The sequence below is a fragment of the Sipha flava genome, unplaced genomic scaffold (genome assembly GCF_003268045.1).
Source record: "Sipha flava isolate LNK unplaced genomic scaffold, YSA_version1 70_pilon_pilon, whole genome shotgun sequence".
Classification (NCBI taxonomy): Eukaryota; Metazoa; Arthropoda; class Insecta; order Hemiptera; family Aphididae; genus Sipha; species Sipha flava.
Window position 1 is genome coordinate 1,304,872 of NW_020273610.1, and position 26,824 is coordinate 1,331,695.

General features: G+C 26.9%; 1 protein-coding gene across 4 annotated transcripts; it reads right to left on the bottom strand.

The window, feature by feature from the left end:
- Positions 1-940: 940 nt before the first annotated feature.
- Positions 941-26,824, bottom strand: LOC112692082. 4 transcript variants are annotated; one of them, XM_025566625.1, is made up of 11 exons: positions 13,562-13,666; positions 13,353-13,492; positions 10,594-10,756; positions 9,962-10,079; positions 9,428-9,507; positions 7,576-7,704; positions 6,172-6,379; positions 3,300-3,447; positions 3,051-3,189; positions 2,368-2,566; positions 941-1,159 (listed from the first exon to the last, which is right to left on the bottom strand). In XM_025566625.1, the coding sequence occupies exons 2-11, from the start codon at positions 13,388-13,390 to the stop codon at positions 1,008-1,010; spliced, it is 1,374 nt and encodes a 457-aa protein (XP_025422410.1). In that variant the 5' UTR covers positions 13,391-13,492; positions 13,562-13,666; the 3' UTR covers positions 941-1,007. The 4 variants fall into 4 exon arrangements, with proteins under 4 accessions (XP_025422410.1, XP_025422408.1, XP_025422411.1 ...); XM_025566623.1 differs by lacking the exons at positions 13,353-13,492; positions 13,562-13,666 and adding an exon at positions 26,624-26,824; XM_025566626.1 differs by lacking the exons at positions 13,353-13,492; positions 13,562-13,666 and adding an exon at positions 19,162-19,245.

The window sequence follows — 26,824 nt, forward strand, 5'->3', positions numbered from 1 at the left end:
TATTAATCATGTTCAAATATTCGCAATGATTGGAATAATTTTCAATCAAGACCAAGAAGTATAACCACAGGCGTGTTAAAAAAAAAAGTAAAGTAATAATATGGTATATTTATAATTAAAGTAAAAATGCATACTACTGTACACTATCACACTAAATCACACTACTGTACTATATTTTATTGGAACTCTCGGTATTGTATTAAGTACAGATCATATGACTTTTTTTGACATGATTTTTTTTTTGGAGGTACAGTCCATCGAGGGAGTAGTGCCCACTCGTTCTTTCCCGTAAACACGCCTATGCGAGAAATGTCTAATCGTTAAAACGGACCAACCTTTAAAAAAGATAAATTATTTTTTAGATCAAACAGTAGTAATATAACGTATTTTTAAAAATGAAACGTTAACAAACCTATTTAAACTTGAGTCATTAAAATAACTGTTACTCGTAAGTCGTCACCCGTAGTATCTACTTGTACTCGTATAAACTTTTATGAAACATATACGAACGCAGAGATTTTTTGTTTTGCATTTTGATTTTTTTGAAATCGGTAAAACGATAATATCATTTATGATACATTAATATTTAGCAACTAAACCACATAAATCGATCAATTATAATTAAGTATTTTTTATTAAGATTTTAACAAAAATAACAACTATAAAAAATACGACAAATTTATGGCAAAGCAAATCTTCAAGTGATTATATTTACCAACAATATAAATAAATTAAAATTATTTTCTAATTTATAACTAAAAAAAAAAAAAAAAAATAATGTGCAAAAATAATAGCTATAAAGTTGATTTGAATATTTTGATTTATCCGTAAACACGATGTATAACAATCGATTTTATATTAAACCAATAATCAATATTACAAGTTTTATTTTTAATGAAAGACAATAATACTTTTGTAATATACAAACGATATATAAATTATAAAGAAATTGAGTATAAATTTCAATTTCAAAAGGAATGAAAGAAGTATGATATTAAATAAATAATTTAACAAGGCTTTAGAACGTTATCCATAAACTGTCCCATTATGTTTCCAGGTGGATTATAATTAGCAACGATCACAATTCTTCCTGACTTGCCTTTCACCATTGCTATACCCATGGATTTCGTGCCTTTCCACACAAGTTGGGTAAAATGTCCTGCAATCAAAACGAATTATACGTATTATTTAAGTACTTCGATTATAAAATTGGATAAAACCGGAAATATATTATTATTATAGATTGCGTTCTGATTCGCAGCATTCCTTTCACAGTACTATCTACATATAACCATTTAATTAATTAATTCTAATGATAAATTAGAAAACCAATAATATTGCCCAATGGATGGACAAGTTAATGAAAAAATTAACTTTATTTGGTTAAGTTAACATAAAGAACTTTGAGATATATGTCAATAATTAAATAACAATATATTTCACTTTATAAGTTAAAAATTAATATGGAAAACAAATTTACATAATTCCATTAAAAATATATTTTTATATTGTCACTAGGGTGTGTCACATATGTACGATTGTGTAACTTTCAATTTTTTTAATATTCATCAAATATTTTGTAGAACATGCATCTTATTCCCTCTTTGTACACACTACTGATAGTTATTTAATTATTTGATTTTAAATAGGTTCCTAATTGTAGATACGTAAGTACAAGTGCAAATATAATTCTAATTTAATATATTATTTTTCAAATTAACTGGAAAATATAAAGTTATTATATTGTATTATTAAACTAATTAAGTTATAAAGCCAATTAGATAATTAAAAAGTTATATTTAAGTTAACAGGCTCGATAATTCTTAAAATTTTAACCACTTAATGTCCACCTCTGGTACTGCCTACATTCAATATAAAAAAAATCGTCTAACATATTGTATATTATCGTGGTTGTTTAATACTAATAATACATTCGCTTGCAATAGCCAACCCGAATCATTTTCGAAACCTCACCACAGGCCACAGTTATAATATGTTATATAATTATCCTCATTCAGTAATCGTCGACATCTATAGTCGAATATATACGAGTATGTCACTTGTAACATATTGAGTAAAATAGTTTCATATATTTTCATGTTTATAAAATACTTTCGGATTAACTAAGTCAGGCAATTGTAGTGGCGTTCTGAAGCAAAAGTAAAATGGGCATTTAACAATAACAATTTACTCCAGTGCAACACGAACATTGCTACAATATATTATAAGTGCTTTCCGTAGAACAACAATATCAACAACGATCTCACGGTGACTTTCTAATAATTTTCATGTATAATGAAATAATAGGTACTATACACACTCGGCGATACTTCAGAAACGTTTAATAAATATATGCTTTATCGTTACCTGATTTGAGAATTCTAGGTTCTTTCGAGTAATCGTAATTTTTCCCCTCTTTGTACCAGTTACAAATCGCATCTTTGGCAGTCACCTGGTTTGACGACCACATGCTAAACAAGTTCTCGCCAAAAGGATTTTCCGGCTGATGCATGAACTTGTCATCTTTTGCTAACGTCTTTGCCCACGTGAGCGCGTTACGGCACAACTATAAGATATATACGAACGAAAATATTATATATTACATAATTTTGTGCTAACTTATACCATTAAACTAACTATAACTTATAAAACTAACTAACTTAACTAAACTTTACTTCTAACTAATTACTTTAAACTTATAATGTTTAAGTCGTATCTATATATTATATATAATACAATGCAATATAATTTAATACTCTTTATTCAACAAAGAAAATATATTACAATGAAATTTATATGTGAAAACCTCTTATGCCACAATGTCTTAATCATACAAATTTAACTGATGCGAATCCGCAACACATAAAGCAGTTTTTTTTCAAACCGATAACTAGTTGTTGTTCTAAAATTGAACCGCAAGTCCGTGATGTGGTGTGATTTCCGCACCAGTTAGGATATAACACTGATGTCGTGTTGCATTATTTCATATTAATATCTACGGTTGTATTATACCTATATGACGTATGCGTGTAGACAATGTTATTGCTCACCATTTTGTTCAAAGTCAGTGGCCCAGAACCGTGTTTCAACCGGTAGTCATTATGCAGTTTTAAACTGTCTTTGTACAACTGTTCGTCCGTGTATGAAGACTGTAAAAGAATAGGACTGAGTGGTGTGTCCTTAAAACCTCTAAAACCAAAAGTTACAAAATAATACATTTTGCAGTAATTGAATACAAGTTCGGGTTCGTCGGTGAACGAATAAAAACATTAATATTAATATCGCAATTGACTTCTTACCCGATAGGTGGAACGTTTTCTTTGAACTGTCCAAGGAAATTTCCAGCCGGGTCGTAACAAGCGACGACAAATATTTGCCCTGATCGGTTTGACGCAACGCCAACTCCCATTTCCTTGCTATTCGCCCATATGACCTGAGAAAAATGTCCTGAGAACAAACGAATTAACATTATGGAATTAATAACGTATAACAAACAATTGTTTTCAGTACTAAGATGCCTGATTTTTTTACAGTAGCAGTGACACGGTACGTGTCCATTAGTACCGTCATTTGTATGATGTAAGTGTGTATAATATACACATGTATGATTTTCTTTTTCTAATATAATTTGTGTATACATATTTTATGTTATGTAATTTTTAAAGCAAAACAATAAGTTTTTTTTGTATTGAATAATATAGATATCTATCTAGTCACGTGGAGTAATACAAATTTACGCACGCAAGTTATACATCACAAGGTGCCTACAGATATCTAAACACCAAGCATCAAAAGATCTTAAACGAGAGAATGTTCAAAAGCAAATTTAACTTTGCTCATCGATGTGTACACGTTTTATAGCACAAATTTATAAATACAAAAAATAAAAAATAAATAAATATAAAAAAATAATAAAAAATATAAAAATAATCTTTACATGTCCCCAACAGTACATCTAGCTAGTATAATGATTTCATATACAATTAGCAAGTACTAATATACTGCGGAAATCCGAATATATTATAAATTATATCCTAATTTTATTCTAAAAAGTGGTAGAGACAAATAATTTCAAAACAATATCCATTTTATTGTAATACAAGAGAAGAGATTCTCGGATAGAGAGCGTTTGTTTCTTAGGTTAAAAGAGTTGCATGAATTAAATTATAAAACAATAAAGAATTTATGTTGCCCAGCAACGAAAAACAAATAAATACAATTAATATTTTAATAAATGCGTTTGTGTTCTATATCCGAGGGAGTGATATTATAAAATATTGGTTTCTATAAACTTATCAACATTTAACGTGATATATTAAGAAATGCAAGTGAAATTGTTATTATACCATAACGTTTCATGAATTATTATATATTTAATTAATTCCTAAATATTTCGATATTTTTATTTAATATTCGGTTTAGTGATTGTATAAATATTTTATTACGAATAGTAAAATTCAATACGTAATATAATGTACTTATTATTCTTTTAATTTATACAAAATTATTTTTATTTTATATTTTATGAGTAATTTTCTTAAAAATATTATATCTAATTTTATCGTATTCTAATTTTTTTCTGCCTGTTTCGGGTTTTTGATTGATTTATAGATTTTGAGTGAAGCGAAGAATGTATTATAAATTATTTTTTTCTAAATACTTAAATTAATTAACTTTTGTAATTATCTCTATGTACTTCACCAATAAATAAATGGCAATAATAATTTTAGAAACAAGCTAAAAAAAAATTCCAGAAATAATTATGATGAAATTAGTATTATAAAATAAAATAACTTCTTACAATTATGAATTGTGTTATGCACAGATTCTTCAAGACTATCCATAGCCTACATAATAAAAGCTATAAAGTCATAATTGTCTGTGACAACCCACTTATTTTATTTATATTTTACAAGTCCGTATTTGATATGTTCTAACACCGTCCATCTTCTATGTATGTAAGTGTTTTTATTTTTATTTTTTTTCTGCCTTCATTAGAACATTACAGTAAATGTAAGTATTTATATGTAATTTTTATACTTCTATTTGTATTTCTTAAACTACCGTTGAGTTTTATTGAGCACAATTATGTACTGTTCCTCGATTTATTTGATAGGGTATAAAAACATTGAAGAGTAAGTCAAAATCGAACAAAATAATGGAATCATAATAGCACCCAATAAACTATTAATTAATGATTAGTTTTAAATGTATAACATTTAATGGTGCATTATATTTAACAGCAATCATATGCGTTATGTCTACTACAAACTGTTTTAAGTTTATATTATGTGAGTTGTGTACATTACTATGTTCCTTAATTATATTTATTTATACTAAAAGCATGATTATATGTTTTATCCTGCATGGAAAAGAGCTATACTATTTAAAAATAACGAATGTAAATTTTAACTGAAAAAAAAAAAAGTTGAAATAAATTACATTCAGCACGAGTACATAATTACAAAAAGATGAACTTAGAAAATGAATAGCTTTTAGCACATTTTAATAATTTATACCATAGTGAAATATAATATTAAACAAACATACAGAATTAAAGTACACAGAACACGTAGAAAAGTGTTAATTTTTATAAAATTATAACGTCGTACTTATATTTGTACACACACGCATATTTCGTTTGAAATAAAACCATTAAGTGTATATTACAATGAATTTTAAATTATATTTTGCTTTGTTACCTGCAGTTTATTATAAATGAAACAGACGTATGGTGTGTAACAAAAACTCTCGACACGCCGTAAATATTATCTAACACAAAACCCACCGCTGGTCACAGTAGAAAATAATGTAATAACTATATTATTATTGTGACGTAGAGTAATAAAACCAACATTACGTATCCATTAATCGCAAATACTTCATATATTTTACTCATCATAGTCTGTATGAAAACTAATGCTTTTATTGGTCAACACATCAATGACGTAACACAGGGAATAAACTTCCAAGTATTTTAAAAACTATCAAATAAGTTACAAACTCGATACACAATAAACCTAAAGGAAATACAACGGTCTTATATGTATATGAAATTTATCTGTTTACATTATTATTATAAGAAAGCCTTAGCATTTTCAATAGAAGAATATATTTTAGGGCATATTATATGAGAGGGGTACATCTGCCAATTAGCACACGAATCATCACCTGATTTTAAGGTAGTCGGTTCACGGCCGAACGGATGAAACTTAATTTCTTCGTACCAGCTGTCCACTGGTTCTCTGCCTTCGATTCTGTGGTTGGGTAACGATGTCCATGAGCAAAACAAATTCTCACCGTACGGCGATGATGGCCTGTGCTCGAGTAATCCTTTGATACTCAAATAATTTGCCCATTCTTCTGCATATTTACATAGCTATGCAAAATACATCAATAATAATGTAATTTAATTTTCACCTTATGTCAAGTAATATTCTCTGAGTTAAAAAACGAAACATAACAATTATATATTTTGTTTTATTTGCAATCATAAATTTACTAATATTAATTCCTATTTAAGTTGGATTCTATAAACAGTAGACCAACATGATAAAATGCATTGATATGAAAAAACATTTGAATTAATTAAATGCAATCTAACTAAGAATGAATAATTTGTTTTAAGTTTATATTGCTTAATGAGACGTTTGAACATGTAAGGGTAATTTTAGAATATCAATATATCATTGGTAAACATGTAGGTGATAAAATTATTAGGAAAATAGAATTGTTAACATATTACCAATAGAAGCAATAAAATCAAAAAAACCCTTCAATAAAATATTTTATAGACTCGTGAAAATGTAAATATACCTACCTCAAACAAATATTTACACCGAAACAAATATATAAAATAAATAAATAACAACATAACAAACACTACAATATCGAGGAATGCAAATTAGTTGAACTCGTAAATGCAAATTTCCTCATTCATTCATAACACAAGAGTGAACACGAGTCACTTTACTAAACGTCAATCATATGTTCATAATAATAAATACAATAAGTAATAATACGAGTAGTAAACACATTATTACATAGTAACAAGAGAAACAAGAACAATTTACATAAAATATTTTTTCTATCATTTTGTCTGCTGACCACGAAGTGAAAGCACACTTGTCACGTTTTATTATGCGGTTTTGTTTTCCCTTACTATGAATGTACCATATAGTTGTACTTCGGAAACCCTATCTACTGCGGCGGCGGAAGTTTCAATGGCCTTCATCGTCCAAGACGAGTAGAGGCATTGTTGTCTTGTCAACGAGTAATTTATCCGAATTTTTCTATTACAAAGATTACATACGACGGACATTAAAAATAAAAATTATGAAACTATGTACGTGTATAAAATATATACATTATAAGTATATGCTATACCTAATACACAAAAAAAAACAATTTTGTCGAGAAAATATTTTCATCGATTTCTTTCAGTTTATAAAACATGACGTACGTATGAAAAAGGAAACAAATTTAAATGTATTTGTAATCACTATGAATTGAAAGTATGTTTACATCAGGGTTGCAATTTCGTACTCATTATCATGCAATACTGGAAATGCTTACCTTTTTATTCAGGCTCATTGGAGGAACTGAGTGCTTTTTCCTATACTGATTGTGTGCTTCTAAACATTCTTGTGTAAATGTGATATTGTCAATAAGTACTTTCTTTTGAGATTTTATAGCTGTGCATTTCTATAACAGACAAAACAAACCGTTTCTTTTAAATTATCAAATACACGTAGGTACGACGTGTAGGTAACGACCATATTGATATTATAGTGTATTTAGTAACCTATTATGAATTCATAGTTTGATAACATTTAAATTAAGTAAGTACATTAATACGGATCATAATAAAATAAGCAATTTTTTTTTTAGTAAATATAATAATAAATTTAATCTATTTACCAACTAGAAAACGGTACAAACTACAAATTGAACTATTTATATTATAATAATTGTAAATACTTGAAGAAATAATTATACTAATTATATTTTTATTTAACATTACCTACTGATAAAATTGCGTAAATTAACAAAGGCCACTATATGTAAATGAGATATATAATACTGAACGTAAAATGTTTTCGTAATAATCTTGAAATTCATATAGGTATTATAAATATATTATTTTGTTTGATTTGATCAGAAATTATGCATGTGTTTTTCCTTTGTTTATCAATTTTTCGGATTGTCATCACAAAATGTTTATTAGTAATTATGATACAACAATCATTTATTTTTGACAAACAATAAGTTCCAATTTCAATTCATACTCAATTTTGTATTGTGCAATCAATTCTATTCGGTAGCGTGATTTAGGGCATGTGTGTAATAAATACAATATCGGTTTACTCAATCCAAGAGTAACATATTTATGCGTCCTTCCGTAATGCTTACGAAGTATAGTCGATTTGATTTAAGGGAAATAATATCGTATACATTGTGTATTATATGTCTTGTTATTTTCAACTATTATTTCATAGTTGTAAAATATTAGTTTCTTTTTTCAATTTCAGTAGGTACTGAAATATTATCTGATAAAGAAATTACATTTTTACAAGTAAAACACCAATTTAATAATATGCGTGAAAATGTTAGATGTTTTAATAGTTATGTTAAATCATTTTTTTCCTAACTTTTTCTAGATCTATGTTTTTTTAATCAATTAGGTAATACATTTAAAAATAATTACAAATTCTTATGTTGTTTGTGAATAAATTTAAGCTTGGTGATTATGCGTCCTTGCTTTATTTTAAACAACATGATCACTTGAGTGCAGATCTGTCGGCATTGTATGACAAGGTTTTTATGTATGTGCCTCAACATCGATACGTGATCACAAGGTAGTCGCATGCATATCAAGCACGCACAAATGTCACTTTCATGATACTTTCAGTATATCAATCTAAAGTTATAATTAACACATCCTATTACAGTCATAATACATATAAGATCAATCCAGAGCTAGAACAGCATCGAATAAAAAATGACAATATTATTAACACGTTTATCTGTATAATATTTTCACGATAATATACATTTTATATACTTGAGTTTTCATTTTATAAAAAATACGCAATATTTTTTTCTCTGTTTACATTTGAAGTATTTTCAATATTTTTTAAACAAATTATTTCATCATTGTTATTATCATCAATTCTCCAATATTTATTTTTGATTTTTTTTTTTTTGTAATTATTTTTATTTAATACTAATATATTATATAACAGTAATAACTAAACTATTTTTTTCTAAATTTAGTTAACACGTTTAAAGAAATTTAAAATTATGATGACTTCTTGTACGGTTCGAGCTTCACTGATATTTTCCCACAATATATTAATTGTTGGAAAATTATGGAAATTATCTTAGCTAAAATAATAATTTTAAAATATTATAAAAGTTAAATTACTTGTTTGTATGAAGTCTTTAATTCTGGTGAAGAAGTTGATGACCTGGACGACAACGATGATAAAAAATCATCTGATCTATCTACCAAAACAAAAATTTTAATACATTTTTATTAAACTCAAACATTTTTCGTAACAATTATTGAAAGTGACTTAAACGTTGTTATAGTTGTTGTTGTTGAATTGTTGTATCTTCGAATAATATATTTCACAGTTGTGACATAACGACAACAAAAAATGGATTCTTATACGACGAGAGAATTATTTCTGGAACGAAATTGAGAGAGGAACTGTTGCGTGAAGATTAAATAAACAATTGTCAGATTGTTTTCAGTGTCATTACCACGAAACATATAATATTACCAGTTTATTTGAAGATTAATGCATAAGCAGAAACATTTAATATACCATAGACTGTTTGTTACGTGATAATAAATGTATTAACCGAGGAAAAATGGTTTTCTATTTTAAAGTATATTATTGTAATATTTCATAAATCTATTCTAATAATCTTCTGTATAAATACATATACAAACCTAATTTGTGATCAATGGATTCTTCTACATTTTTCGTTTCAGAAGTCACTTTTCTTTCGGTTTTGTTACCACGAAATGTCTGAACGGTTTCTTTGGTAAGTGTCTCAAATTTGGGTTTCTAAAAAATAAATGAAAAATGTTGATCTTATTTAAAAGAATAATAAATTAATATAAAAATACAATAATATCAATATATCTTATGAATATATATTTTCGATATTTTAATCCTACTTACTTATAATTAATTAGAATCTTTATATCACCCTAGTAATAGTTGACCGTAGTTTATATACTACAGTATCTACAGACTAAAAGGAATATCAATTCATAATTCTTGGAAAAACATTTATAATAAATCTATTTATTTTTTTACTGTCGAGTGCTTAGTAATATACATATTAGATTAAATAAATTATAAATATATTTAATTATAGTTATAAGTTAAGTATCAATATCAATTTATAATTAAATCATAAAATGTAATAATTTCGAGAACATTTTTATAAACGGTAAAAGATTTTACGCATAAAGGACAAAAACAAAACTATCAACTGAATCGTCATCGATCAGTGGTTTATTTGATACAGATGATTTAATATTAAAATAATTTAAAATATAATTTAATAACGCACCTGTCCCAATTTTGTCGGGGCGACAAATATCCTCCGTTCTGTTTTTCTAGTCATAACTACTCGACTGTGACCTTGATTAAAGTCATGCCCATGGGTGGAGTCCTGAAAAGATGTTAAGTCGATGGAACTACTCGGATACCTTTGTCTAGGCAAGCAGCGTAATCTAAAAAATATCGATCGTTAATCGATTTTAATTGAAGCAATTGGTCATTTTTTAATCACAAAAATTATTTATATTAGTCATGCTATATAATATTATATCAAAAATGTAACCAACCCATAAACAATGGTAATAAGTTATGTATTATTTCACGATCATCTTCATAAATATAGTTAAACATTATTCAATACGGAGTTATCGTGAAAATGATTTACACTGCTGCAAAACTAATGTTAACTTTAATTATTTTAGTGGAATAAAGAAAGAATTTATTATATTATTTTATTAAAAGAGAATTTAAAACAATTTTATAATATTACTGTACGAGAACTTTACTTTAAAATAAACTGATGATTTTATTAAAGTATTGAATAATAATGAATATATTATAATTGTTATGATAAATTAACATTATAATACCGGGTAATTAAAATACATAACGCTTCTATAACTGTTCATTCACTTATGATTAGTGTTATATATTTAAAGTTATTATAATAGTTCTAAAATTATGATATTTCAATAGAAAATATTTTATGAAGTGAAACGCCGTACCATGACTCGCACACTTCAATATTTCAAATTTAATTCTGGTATGTGCCGGAAATATGTGTTCAAAACAGTTATGAATAATTTTAACCATGTCTAATTGTTTTCCTCGAATGAAAATTATACGCATTTCAAAATGATGCCTAAGTTTGAATTCATTAATTTTATGCGGACGGACAAATTAAAAACTTTTGATCTATATTATACACTATAACTTTGCACTACTTGACCATATACCATGATAATATATTTTATTTAATTACTTTTGTTAACATGGTTATTTAATTAGGATTTTCGTTGTTATATTACCGTATAACAAGCCCATAGAAATATTTGAAAATTTAGATTTTAAGATGCAGAAAATTAATTTTAATTCGCAAAAGTATAGAAATGATTTGTGTTGCTAATTTAATAAATCCTATCTAAATCTTGGATTTTAATGTTCAAGAACAACAATAGAATTCACTAAGACTTGATGAAAAATGGAAAAAGATCCAATAAATAATGTTTTGTACAAGAATCATGTAATTCGGAGTTTATTTTTAGCTCACGAGGAACATAGCGTATCTAAATAAAAGGTGCCAATTTAAAATGCATTAAATTCGAAATTCTGATGGTACCTCAAACATTTCTCGTGATCATTTTAATGCTTGTTAATAATTGGCTACACATTTTTCAAATTCCCTATAATATACCCAGCATAACAATTTTTTTGAAAAAATATTTTTATCGTTTGAGTATACAAAACTAGAATACATAATTAAAAACGAAGAAAATACAAAATATAAACGATATTAAAAATTTATAATTGTGAAACGTACCCATGTGTATGTACCATAATTCTATAGATTAATGAATGAAGATCACGTTACGGTTTTATAAACCGTAGATTAATAACATACTGATAACGAAATTTCTACTTGTACTATATCATATATTTTCGTCTGTTTGGTATTAAGAAGAAATAACAAATAATGAAAGAAGTTTATATCAAGTTGTCATAATATATATTTTTAATTAATAAAACTTGAAACATAATTATAAATAATTAATTATGTAATATGTTTACTGATAATTAAATAAACAACATTTTAAAGTAATTAAGCACCTTAAACAGTTTTAAATTCAATTTTATATCACATACACGTGTTTATATCACTTTAGGTCCGATGAAGTTTGGTAAGAACCACAAAATACTCTTCTATTGGTTTAAAAAGAAAAATGTTATTAATTATAAATTACATATATTATTCAAATAATATTATCATAGTAATAACGTTATTATTTATATCGTTCGAAACTGTATATAATCAAAAACAGAGGGGCAAAAAGTTAAGCGTTTCAACGCAGGTGGCTACAAAACACATTTTGATTAAAAGGTGAATAAATATGGTGTAAAGTATTATACTTATATTCGACAATGTGTTATTAATTCCAAATTTACTATGGAATATATACTAATGATAAACTATTAATTTTCAAGTTATAAGTATGAGAATTATAACTATTTAAGAAACTCATATTTTGCTTAAAATTAAAATATCATAAAAATCGACCAACAAAACACAAATAATGTTCTTTTCTTTTGTGTTTAACAGTTGTCATTTGACTCTAAGCGTTTAAGGTAATAACAATACATTTAAACTACTGGACACAAATGTATATGTTTGTACGATGGAAACAACACATGCTAGTGTGAGGTGTCATCAAAAGATAAAAAAAACATACAAAAAAACGAACCGCTTTTTGACTGTATTTTATGATATTTTCTAAAATAAATATTTCAAAACTTATTGGTTTCAAACTTGAAACTGACCAATAAGTGCGATGACATACTGTCAAAGTTCTACCGTCGAACCTAACACTCTTCGATACGATTGATATTATAGTAATTTCGAATAATTCCCATCGTTTCCCAATTCTATGCACCGCATAAATACATATATATATATATATATATATATATATATATATATATATTATTATATATATATATATTATTTAGAAAATAAAAATGAATTAAAAAAAAAATCATTAACTAGCTACTAACCTTTCGACATCTGATCTAGACGGTTCTTTAATCACCATGTTATAGCATTTAATTAATTCAAATGGAAAACTACTACAACCATAATGGAATTCGATAGTACATTATATTATATTATATGTTATGTTGACACCGCAGACCAACTAATGAAAAGGTATGTTATTATATGAAAATACTAAGCCACTAGCAAAAAATAATATCAAAACGCTTACGAATGCAGCAGTAGTATTGACGCCTAATTCGTACGACACGTAGAGCGAACTAGCAGCGACTTAGACATACCGCGTGAACCGCATTTGAGCGAGTGATTTGAGCGCACAACGAACTATTCCATACACCTCTCTCTATACCTGTTCCGAATCGTCGCGCTCCTGTGCGCATGTTCTTTACCGAGACATTTATTGTTTTTTTTTTTTTTTACTTTTACAATCCATACCATTTTTACGTTTTTACTCAATGCAGATGCTATAAAATAATTTATTATACGTAAGAATCAGTAAACAACTGTCTTCAAACAACGACGACGGGTAAAAATATGCAGCTACAATAGGTCTGCCCACATGATGTCTTTTACCGGACAACATTTTCCCTTGCCAGCATCATAGTCTATGAAGTTAGTGTCTAAAATTTTGCACAGTACTGCAATGATAAGTATACAGTACAAAATCAAAAACTGCACAGAAAAAGTCGTAGTCATTTCCTATTGGAATTTTTACGATAAGAAATATAGGTTTCGTTAAAGTTTGTATAGACCGGTTGATTTTATTGATGATACATGTTTTTTCTTTTAGTATATTCTTGATTTGATTTCCCACCCTATAAGATATCATGAGAAGTTTTTGAAATTAAAAATTAAATAATTTCATACGAATATTGCCGTGATCAGAATCTATAATATATATTTTTCAAGTTCAAATGGAATAGGAGAATATGGGCTAACTTATAATTTAAACAAACTTAATATATGTTTTTAACAATCGGGTGCAATCCTTGACAAATTTTAAATACAAGTATTTTGTTTAATTCATAAGTTTACAAGTGGAAGAATATTACTGTCTGTAAAATTGAAAAAGAACATAAAATAGTGATGTAGGAAATGCATTCAATCCAGGTACTAAATAATAATATTTAAACAGTTGCTTATATGAAAGAAAAATACAACATTCAGATAACACTGAAAAAATAGTAATAGATTATTAATTGTAGTATACTCTGCAATTCAGTATGGAATCAATCTTTAAGTAGAAAAATAAAATAATTGTTTAACCAATTGTTCAAAATTGCAATTTAAATCTTACGACTGAAACAGAAACTCAAATGTTGAACAGTGAAAACAAGCCAATAGAACAGTATAATGTAACACTTAGAATATACATTTACATTCAGACAATATTTTTAGTACATCAATTATAAATTTAAAACATAATACATACAATAATGTGCAAATTATTTATAATAACTGCACATTTGTTTTTACCGATTACAAATCCACAATACAATAGGATATGATCATACGTAATTAGCAGCTTTATTGTATTGTTTTCGTTCATGTATCCGTTGAAATATCTCATTATTTAAGTATTGTTTTGGCAATTACAATTTGTAAACATTTTTCTACTCTTCAAATCACATCAATATATATATATATATATATACTACGTTGTGTTGTATACGATAAATTAAATATATGTATAGACTCTAATTTGTTTTATTGTTTAAAATTCATGTTTTTTAAAATTAAAAAATAATTACCTTTACATAGGTATAAACATTAGACAATTAATACTTTGTCTAAATTTAAAAAGCTCAATATATTTATACTTTCGTATCTACAACAAAAAAATAAATAATTACTAGTTCCAAGTATAAATATTTTAGTTTAGTATACTTCCATTATGTAAATTTAAAAGTATTAAAAATCATATACAGAAAATCTAGCGGAAATCAATATAATATATACAATATATACATGATACATATTATAAATTTATTTTCAATGTGTTAGCAAACGTAATTTTAACTAAAGAAAATGAAAATGTAATAAATTATCATATAATGTTTTAGAAAAAAATTATAAATAACGATTACAATGAGGAAATAATATAAAATATGTGAACTTCACTAAATCATCTGAATTTTTTAATACTTCGATAAAATAGAGTGTCTTGTATAACATTTTCTAATCATATGCAATATTAACTTATTATTTTATTAAAAGTAATTTTTTTCATGCATTGGAATCAGACATTACGATTATCACATCAAGTTAACTACCATGCAACACAAATGTAAAAAATCATATTTAATTAATGAATGATATTTACGAGTATTTCTAACAAAATAGAATTTCTTGTCATAATATTTAGTTAGGTTGAATGAAAGTGCATTTAGAGTTGTTATGGTAAAAACAATTCTCACGGTACGAATTACAACATACATAAGTATTAAAGCATTACATTTTAACTACAATATTCGTTTAACCAAATATATTATCGCAGTACTATATAGATAAGTAGTATTCCAATATCCATTTATCTCCTCACTACTATAAACATAGATTTAATATAAATTATTAATTATTTTTAATTTTTATATAATTGCAATTATATAATTACTAGGTATTATACATTAAAATTAGAATTACAAATTAATATAAACGATATTAAGGGTAATCTATTATCATAAAATAATATAGTTTAAGAATATTATACACACAAAGCTATATAAGTTTTTTAATGGGTCGATACCTAATATTGGTTAAAAATATACCTAAATAGATACTTATTAAAATATACGAATAAAAAAAATCAATTTATTTTATAAAACGTTGTACGATATTTGTACGCGTTTATTAAATAATTGACAAAGTGACCAGACTAGGGCTATTGGAAATGTTGAATACCACAGAATTCTAACCTGTAATTGATATTATATGTTGGTTTAAACTAGTAGGGTATTCCTAATAGTATACCTATTACCTACTCGTATATAGGCATAAAAAATATACGAAGAGAATAGTGACAGCGATGAGTGCCAATTGTCCTGTAAAAAAGCCAATTATAATTGGCCACCCATATGATTAGTCACTAACATATATACGGGTACTTATTAATAAATATTTTTTCCTGTTTTCACTTTTCTAAACCATTCAAAGTCTCTTTTCTAAACTATTTTCTATGTACAATGAGTAATCGGCATAAGATGTCTTAAATAAAATTATGATTGAAAAATGTATAAACAAATACTTCTAGTACATGAGTAACCTTAACTAAAATAAACCTCTAAAAAAATAAAGTCATTGAAATTCATCTTTAACGAACACTAAATAAAATACAATTATTCTACGGAATATTAAGAATATTTTATTGATATCACTTTATAAGTAATGTATTACACAAATAAACTGCAAAACCACGTATTCACAAATCCATGACCGTACATTCGAAATAGCTTTTTTTTAATAGTTTTAATTTCAATACTTCAACGAAAAACAAATATCAGTCATGTAACTAAATTAAATGAATTCTAAAATTAATAAATAATAACATTTGTAAAACCTAAAGGCAATTTTATTGTATTCTATAGCTAATTATTTAAATGTTTTGTAAGACATCATAGTTCCCCTCCCAACTGTGTGACATAATTATTTATCTTGCTAGTGTTCCCAATATTAATTGCTTAATTAATTCATTAATATACTGTGCACTACTCATGAACTGTACAAAAACTCGTGTAAACTCGAATAATGTTCATCTTTAGAAGTGTAAATAAATTGAACGTAATTGATCACAATTATTACGTAGGCAGACAATATCCCGGGACCTCCACCAGGATAGAAGGTAACATGCGATTTTAAAATGATTGCCTCAGATACAAAGTAACGAAAATATAAAAACACGTCGACTTAAATAACTGAAAGGATACCATTTTTATCTCTCTCCTTAGACTCGGTCGAGTAATCGTTGATCACGGAAGCGCGTTGTAACTATTTTTCTACCAGCGGTCACTTATTTTATACACACACTTTTGTAACTGCAATACTATTACAAGAAGCACACACCATCTCCGTCGTAATGATCATTATTCGTCATTATTATTATAATAATGAAAACTAGCATGAAGGTGATGACCGCTATAGCTGTGTCTATGTATCCGGATATAATGGCATTGTACCATGTAACGGTATCGAGAATCACTAAGTGTATAACAGTGTGTTGTAAAGTTAAGGAATACGTTAAAATGTTAACTTTTATATGAATAGCAGGGGGAGGCTAGTATATGATTAGGTACTTTCTTAATGATTATATAATATGACAATTAATAATAATATTTAATATCAATTATACTTTAGCAGTCATATTTAATTTTTTTTCGATCATTATTATGTATCGATGATAAAATATATTACATAAAAGTAAGTATACAATAATGATGTAATATATTGGAGAAATTTTGAAATTTTTCTAAGATATTTTCACGACCTTATAAATAATATTTCTGCTCAAATTTGGGGTGATCTGATTTAAATATCTCCAGTAACATTGAATTAATAGCGCACTGTATACGTATAACTTATACATAACATAAAACGGCGGGTGCCAATACACACAAGTTGCAATTAACATTGATTAAATAGGAAAATTGGACTATTCTGTTCACCTATTTGATATAATTATATTTATAAAAGTAATGGGCTGCTGTTATTTTATTGTATGTTATTTATAGGTTAAACTAAACCGGGAACATTACTCAATAGATTTTGAACAAATTATACAAATTAAAATATCGATTTAGTGATGTTTTAATATATTTTTAAAAGTGAAAAACAAATGTAATTTTAAAAAATTACATGGGGTTCTGAATTCTGTTACTGCTATTTGCAGTAAAATATTTTTATGGCAAAACAATATTATATAATTTATTATTATACACATATTGAGTGCAGTAGTAAACAAAGAATGTGCAATAGAAATTACATAAATAAGCAGTAATTACTTATATCAATTTAATCTGTTTGATCATTTTGTTATAATAGGCATAATATATTTAATCATATTATAATCCCTGTTTTATACTTATAATTACAATAAAATAGACTAGCAATTCCGGTTCTTGGGTGAGCCATGTAAATAAAAATGGTTTTTCGTGCAAACCAATAAAAGGACAAAATTACGATGGATTATAAAAACTTCTAATCAGTTTTTAATTCGAAAATTAATATTTTCACAAAGCTTTAGGAATGCAATGAAATTGCAAATTCAAACATATTTTTTTTTCGTGGTAAAAATAGTAAATTATATTATTTTGTAGTAGTTATTACATTTTAAGCTATTTACACTATAAATTAATGAATAATTTGTAAAACATAATATATAGTATATAGTATACATATGTATATGTACATATATCATATATATGTATGTAAATAATTTTTCATAACTATGTTTATTTACAAATTTGTCATAGGCCAAATATGTAATGCCTTTGAAAAACTATATATGAATCATTGACAACAGAAAATCTTTCTTAAGTTATGTAAAATAAAAATAAATTGGATTTACTACCAGTACAAATTGAAAATTAAATTTACATCAGGTAATCGTGGAATAATAATTTGAAAACACCATAATATATAATACTTGTATAAATTATTTAACTCTCCGAAGTATAAAAAGTATTATTTTATAAGTTAAAATACTTACATTTATTTAACCAAAAAATTATAAATACTTTTTTTATCAATTGTCATATGAATCATTAATCAATAATTTAATTTGCCTGAAAAAATAATATTATAAATATATGTACTCACACGTATCGATATTAACAGAAAAATTCTATGAGAAAAATTCGAACCAAGCAATACGTCCATGTGTAACAGCAATGTGTACTCAAATACTAAACAAATTTAACACAACACAACATAAAATTGAATGATACAGTATAGTAATTATTTTAACCTTCATTTCAAATTTTACTACTATAACTCCAACTGATTAAATCATTAAAGAATATTTTATTAATTTACATACAACGCCTCCTTCTTGAAAAATTGTTTAAACATTTTTTTTTTAGCATTTATTAAAATATATACAATCTGTAATAATATTTACAATAAGCATATGAGCGGTTAGATATTTTATAAGACATGAGGGTATGAAAAGAGAAGCAACCCAGCAGTACACTCAGACGCGAATAGGGATTTGTTAGACTATATATATATTTATTTTTTTTAACTGATTTTTTACAGAGACAAGTCACGACGCCAGTGCCGCTTTAAACTTCTAGGTGGGCTTCCAGGAATATTTATTGAATTGAGAGAAAGGATAAGTGGATTCGGATGATTTGCGAGGCGAAAGCGGAAACGCTTGTAAAAGGACGTGGCCGTTTCGGCGACAGTTTGAATATTAAGATCAGAATGTAGTGTATGGTTAGTTACGTAGAAGGGCGCATTAGTTATTATTCGGAGTGATATGGACTGAAAAGTCTGAATTTTGTTAATGTTTGATTTTTTTGCCGCTCCTCATAATTAAATACCATAGATCCAAATTGGCTTGAGGAGGATTTTATAAATTAATAATTTATTTTTTAAATTAATCTTGGACTGTTTACTTAAGAGGATATAAAGACTTTCTTCTTACGTTTAAAAGGAGGCGTTTTTGTTTGAAATGTTTGACCCAATTTAAACGTTTATCAAGGATCAATCCTAGATACTTGACACTAATAACAGATGGAATAATTTTATTAGATAAATAAAGAGGGGGGATAATACCTTTCTTAAGAGTAAAAGTTATATGTGAAGACTTTTCATTATTTATCTTAACTTTCCATTTGGAATACCATTCTTCCATTTGATTAAGGTGATTTTGCAATTGATTACTAACGACAAGAGGGTTGGCATTAGATGAATAAATTACTTTGTCGTCGGCGAATTCGGCTACTACGGTGAGCAGAGATACCGGTTGGTCTGCGACATAGATATTACACAGAATGGGGGATAAGATAGCCCCCTGTGGTATACTGGCCATGACGGGCATTAGATCTGAAAACTCAGAGCTTACTTTATTTATAAAGTGACGGTTTTCTAGATATGATTTAAAGAAAAGATAGTATGGTGGGGGAAGAAATTTTTTTAATTTAAACAGAGAGTCCGTTTAAACATTTAATTAATATTAATGATAATATATAAACGAATAAATTTACCCTGTGAATATATATGAATATATATGTAGAGCGAATATTCGGTGAAATTTTGAAAAATCAATTCATAGGATAGAATTTTATCCAACTCTAGTATAAACTCTTTGTTTCAGTCATAATGATTCTACTATAAGTATATAGAGATAAAAGTGTAGTATTTTGTTTTTAATTTAAATTCTTTGGAATTCAAACATTTACTTATTTTTCTTCAATAAATCGATTTCAAAATAAAATTCATATTTTATTTTAACTTTTTTACATATGAAATGAATTAACTTCTTTGGATATTGTTATTTTCTAAAAATATCCAATGAATATTTGATAACAGTTATAATAAAATTATTTAAATAGTTAAACATAGTTAACTCATGCAAAAAAACTTCTTATTTTTTTCCATAACTTCAGTACCATTGTGCAATATAGGCTTATGTTTTTTTTTTTTTGTTTTTTCCAACTTGATATTTTATGTAACATGCAATCAAAATATTTAATTTGTTTATGGCATGCAAACCAAACCCTACACCTGAATAATTTTAATTTCTTGTAAACATAATGTTAACGTTATTACCAAGTTATGTATGTAATGATATTGATTTAAAAATTTGGTTTAAAACATTTTATAATCGTTAGTAAATGTTAGAATTTAAACCGTTCATAGTAGAAATAAATAAATTATTTTTACAAAATCAAGAAATACAGATAATATAAATGTAATTTAAATAGATACTCAAATTGCGTATAAATATTCAATGCGAAGATCTATTCATTTAATCTAAGATTTTGAGCGATGCGAGATTCATAATGATATAAATATACATTTTTAATTTAGAAAATGTTTGTATGATGACAATTTATAAGTATCGAAGTGTATCATTAAATCAAAAATGGTACACAAAATATATAAAATATATTTTTTTTCTGGACTGTTTCTTTTAAGTTAATTTTTTAAAAAAAATCGATGTTTCAAATTCTATTACCATGCCAAAAAACATAGGTTTTCTTCAAATATTCATTATATTTTTCTAAAAAACGATATAGTTAAAGAAGCTTAGGTAAGTAAAAACTTTGGTATCTAATTGATTAAAAAATAAGTATAGATTATAAATTAAGTTGATAAACTGATTGAAAAAGCTGTAAAAAAAATTCTCACTTTAAGCAAGTAGGTAAGTGTATAAAACACAATGAAACATAATATTTTATAAAAAAAAAAAATATGAAAAATATGTGTCTACGATTACAAAAACTAGTTCATACAGCATATAATATGCAATATGCACCTACGCGTATATATGTGTGTAGGTTCTTTGCAGTATAATTTAGTTACTCCTGAGCCTCATGGATCAAAATATATTTGTATTATTTTAAATTTTGATATTACTTTAATGAAAAAATTATGATTTATTATATATACATTACAAGTCATAAACTATATATTAAATAAAAAGGTACTTGAATATTTAGAATATCAGAACCATAACATACACGGGTAAGGTTTAACGTACCTACTATAGTGGCAGAGACATAAGCTGTTGATACTTGATACTGTATGCAGAATAAATCGATAAGACTATACGCAATACGCATGCATGATGTGTAAATATGTAATCTAATACAGAATATGTATATGCACGTAAATATTACTTATTCTTTTTAAATTTATGTAACATAAAAAAAATGTACTTAAAGTTGAGAATAATGAATGAATTTAAATTATTAAAACATATACTTATCTAAGTTTCATGATACAATGTTCACATTTCAATATCTAATTATAACTATAAGAATCTAAAAACTTTATAAACCAGTAAAAATTCTCTTTACAGGCCCGAATCATGATATTCCATCATTTTATTGTTGTACGATAATATTCCTTAGGTTAGGTTTAACCACTTGAAAATTTCTAATTTAAATATATAAGGAAATTCGGTATAATACTGACATTGATAATTTTAATACTTATTAAACTTAATAAACATGTCAAAATGATTTAGTAGTTTTTTTATTAAATTATAATTGTGAGTATAATTATATGTATATTTAGATTATACTTTATCTTATGAGTACAATGATTTCAACTTTAAAGTATTATATTCTAGTATTCTCTACTTCATATTGATAATACATGATTCCAAATCAAATATCATTATTATATAATATTATGTTTTATAAATTAATAATATTCAATTTGTACTTTACAATTTCATTAAAAATATTACCATGTTAAAGGGTATAATAATAAAAAATTATTTGTATTATTATCTTAAAATTATACTCTTAAGTCTCGTAAATGTTCGAACTATTGATAAACTTATTAATTTTAAGAATTTAACAATTTAACAATTTCCTATTAATATAATTTAGATTTTAAAACAATGTTAAGGTGTACATAGAATATATAACTATTATAATATACAAATTACGTTATAATATTGAAAAAATTCTTCAATAGTACCATAATTTGTATAATTTTAAACGTATTTATTGGCATTTGTGGACCACTAAAATGGCGCAGTATCAGGTACTTGGAAATAATTCAATGCAAGTTGCGGGGTTAGTTACATACGCGCATGTACATGTCAACAATACCATCATACTGAAAAATTAAAAATTAAATATTTTACTCAAAACTCACTTACTGTGAAAAATTATCACGCCTCGTTAAAATATCTGATTTTATAATTTTTTTTTTTTTTTTGTTAGAAAGAAGATTTTCTACAGGGTGGATTGGAATTGGATTTTCCAATAATACTGTTAAAACAAAATTTTTAAATAATGAAAAACTTGGTGAAAATCGAACTTATTCAAATACATAATTTGGGAGTTTGAAATATAATTTTGAAAATTGAAGTTCAATCCACCATGTAAGAAGTCTTCTCATATTCAACGAAAAAAAAAATTATTGTAATTCGATCACTTTATGAGGCATGAGAGTTTTTCCTGTAAGGTACGTTTTTAAGCAAAAAAAGAGGTCAAGTGCAGGCCCATTAAGAAAATACATGCAACTACTATAAAAAACTGAAACATAAATATTAAATCATAATGTTTATCTTCACAATGAATGAGTTATATTTGTAAACATTCAAAGTTCGAATAAAAGCAACTGTTTATCGCAGTAAAAATATATTACAGAAATAATATAGTATAAAGGCTCTAAAGGTTTATGGATGATTGAGTTTTAAAGTGTTATTGTGATGTGTTACATCATAGTATAGTACATCATAGTAGTTAGATCATAGTATGCATAATCTATATGCGTTATTTTTCCCAAATAAAATAACTTTAATAATTGCTAGCTGTAACTATTGTTAACATAAGTTCATTACATCAAAAAAATAATCATTATTTTATAATATCATTAACTTTCAATCGATAGGTAAACTGATTATAATTTAATGTAATTAGTAAGCAACTTTGAGTAAAAAAAATCATTGTCACAACAAGTAAAAAATAAGTACAATTTGAAACAAATAGAGAGTTAGAATACAGTTTATACTCAATAATACACCGTTATACTAATAAACTAATATAGTTACTTATTGTAATAATAATATAAAAAGTATTAATTATAATATATATAATAAATACTATATACAAAGACGTTCATTATGTTTCAATTTTTTCAGTTTTTTAACCAATAATTATTGTATAATTACTACTCTGAATGTCACTTTATCACCCTGTTAAATTATAAAATAATAAAAAATTTAACTAAAATTTAAAATTATTAAATCGTTCACACTGTAAATTTAAATATTCAGCCGTTTAAATTAAATGGACATGTATAAAGAATAAATGTTACCAGATTTCAAAAACAAAAAAATTGCAAAATCCTAAAAAAATCGCAAATATTTTGTTCCAATCATAGCATTAACCACGATGCACGAGCAATAAGTCCAAAATATTTTAATTGTAGAATTTAAAACAATTCGGTTAAACCTGCTTTCCGGATAAACAAGTAAACACAATTACGAGAAAGAGTGCAGTGTGCAAGTATCGGGTATAAGTAGTGCGACCACTGAATAGATTTAATTTAATTTAATTCTGAGGCAAGATGATCACAAGAACAACTTTATTGAATTATAATGCGTTTTATAGAAAAATCAGATAATTTATACGTATTTGTGCCAGAAAAAATAAATGTCATGAGTAGAAATTTCAAATTTTCAAACTTGAATATAAAAAACTAAACCAAACATACATAACAATAAATAAATAAACAATTAAGAGGTTAAATAGGTAATGTTAATAAGTTAGAAAATTTTTGATTTCTGGGTATTGCAGTGTATGTGAATTAATATATTATAATTCGTGTAAGTGCATCAATCAACAAATATTGTCGATATATTTGAAGTAGATCATTTAAATTGAGTAATCAACTAAAATTTGATAGACTATTTACATTCTTAAGAACACAAATATAATAATAGTGAGCACAAAATTAAATTACAATTTAATAGATGGCAATTACATAGTTATATACAATTGTAAATTTGTACACATTTATACTACAATACAATTGCACATTTCATTCACAGGTACACGAAGTACGTCATAATATACTATACGACGAGTTCTCTTCTCATTTGAAACTTTGCACGACACGACTAAAATAGTAATTATAAAACTGTATCCACAAAAACAGACAAACAATGATTATTTAATAGAGCATACAGTCGAGCAAACAAAATATAGAATAATATAATACGATGATGACGTACAGAAAAGTAAACCCATGTCCTATGATGCAATATTTAACAATCCGTGCTATACGTAGAAAAAATATTTTGAGAGAATTATTGAGACTTATTAACGTACTTAGCCTTCACGATTGTTTAATAATGTTTATTTCCTTTGTCGAATGACACGAAAACAATAATTCAACTTACAAGCAATAGTATAGAACGCGTTTGTTTCGACACCAGGTAGAATATTATAGGTATTAGACTAGTAAGTATAAATTATAGTACACGTTGTACGCAATTCTACACGGTAAATTGTGGCTGCTATACATATACCATGCGACTTTCGGTACTGTAAATAAATTGTTACGGCTTCTTCGTAAAAAACGTGTTTAATTTGAATAAAACGTTTTAAAAAATTATATACTTATAACGCACACATCATACAGTGATTACATGATGATACAGACGATTGACAATTTATGTTGACGATCGTTTTAATAATAGTGTTGTTGGGTATTTCATTTTCCAATACAATGGATTCCTTGACGATAAAAACATTTTGCGCTTTTCTCGTCAAAATCTATACATAGTTCGATAATATTTATCAATAACTTTGGCGGTGTAACGAATAAGAACAAACCACAGATAAAGGTGAAATATCCATACCTAACCGGCGCGCAATACACACGTGTTCCGAGCGGGCCTCGTTGAAGTCGCAGAATGCGTGAAACCATGAATAAGTACACGGTTAGGAATTGAAAATGAGTGGAGTGACATCGGAAAGAACGTGAAGAGTCCCTTATAATATTAATAAATAACCAAAGGAGGTACTGCTAAACGCGAAAATAAATACTATTGAATATTGATCTGTACAGTACGAATCATACTTGTTATTATTGAGCTACCACTGAATGCGATTTTAGTTTCGGCGATAAACAGCGATACTGGCGTATTTATTCGTGGCTAGTATACGTGCCGTATGCGGCGTGTATGGAAATTAGTAGAGCGCGTGTTGCAGAAAACGATTTTATAATGGTTTAATTATTGGGCGAGCTAAGAAGCGGTACACCAGCAAATCGTCGCACGCGAAAAGGCTTTCAATGGGACAGTGTACGTTTAGCAAGTGCCGAATAAAAGACGGGAAACACACTACAGACGAGACGGAATCTCGATTGGACAGCAGCGCATCGCAAAGCGTACTCGTGGTAGGGATGGCGGTTCCGGGTTATTACCGGCGGCGGTTAGGTAGTTCGATGCGGGTATCTGTGGTATTCTCGATAAGCGAGAAAACTGGTAGGTGCACGTACCGCGGTTCGATTCCTATCTCGTCACCTCTGATCACATCGGGGGAAACAACGATTGTACGAAGTGATAATAGTCGGAAAAACTTACGGCTGACCCGACGGGGCGTCGGCGGCTGGAGCGGAACGCGTCGCCGGTCTGGGCAACATCGTCGACGGCGGTTTGACGGCGAAGCGCGCGCGGACGTGTCTTCGGGATATCACATGATACGCGCGCACCGGCTCGGCGACGACACGGTACGCCGCGGGCGACGAGTGGCGAGCGCGACGGACGGACGTTCTCTGCCGGCGG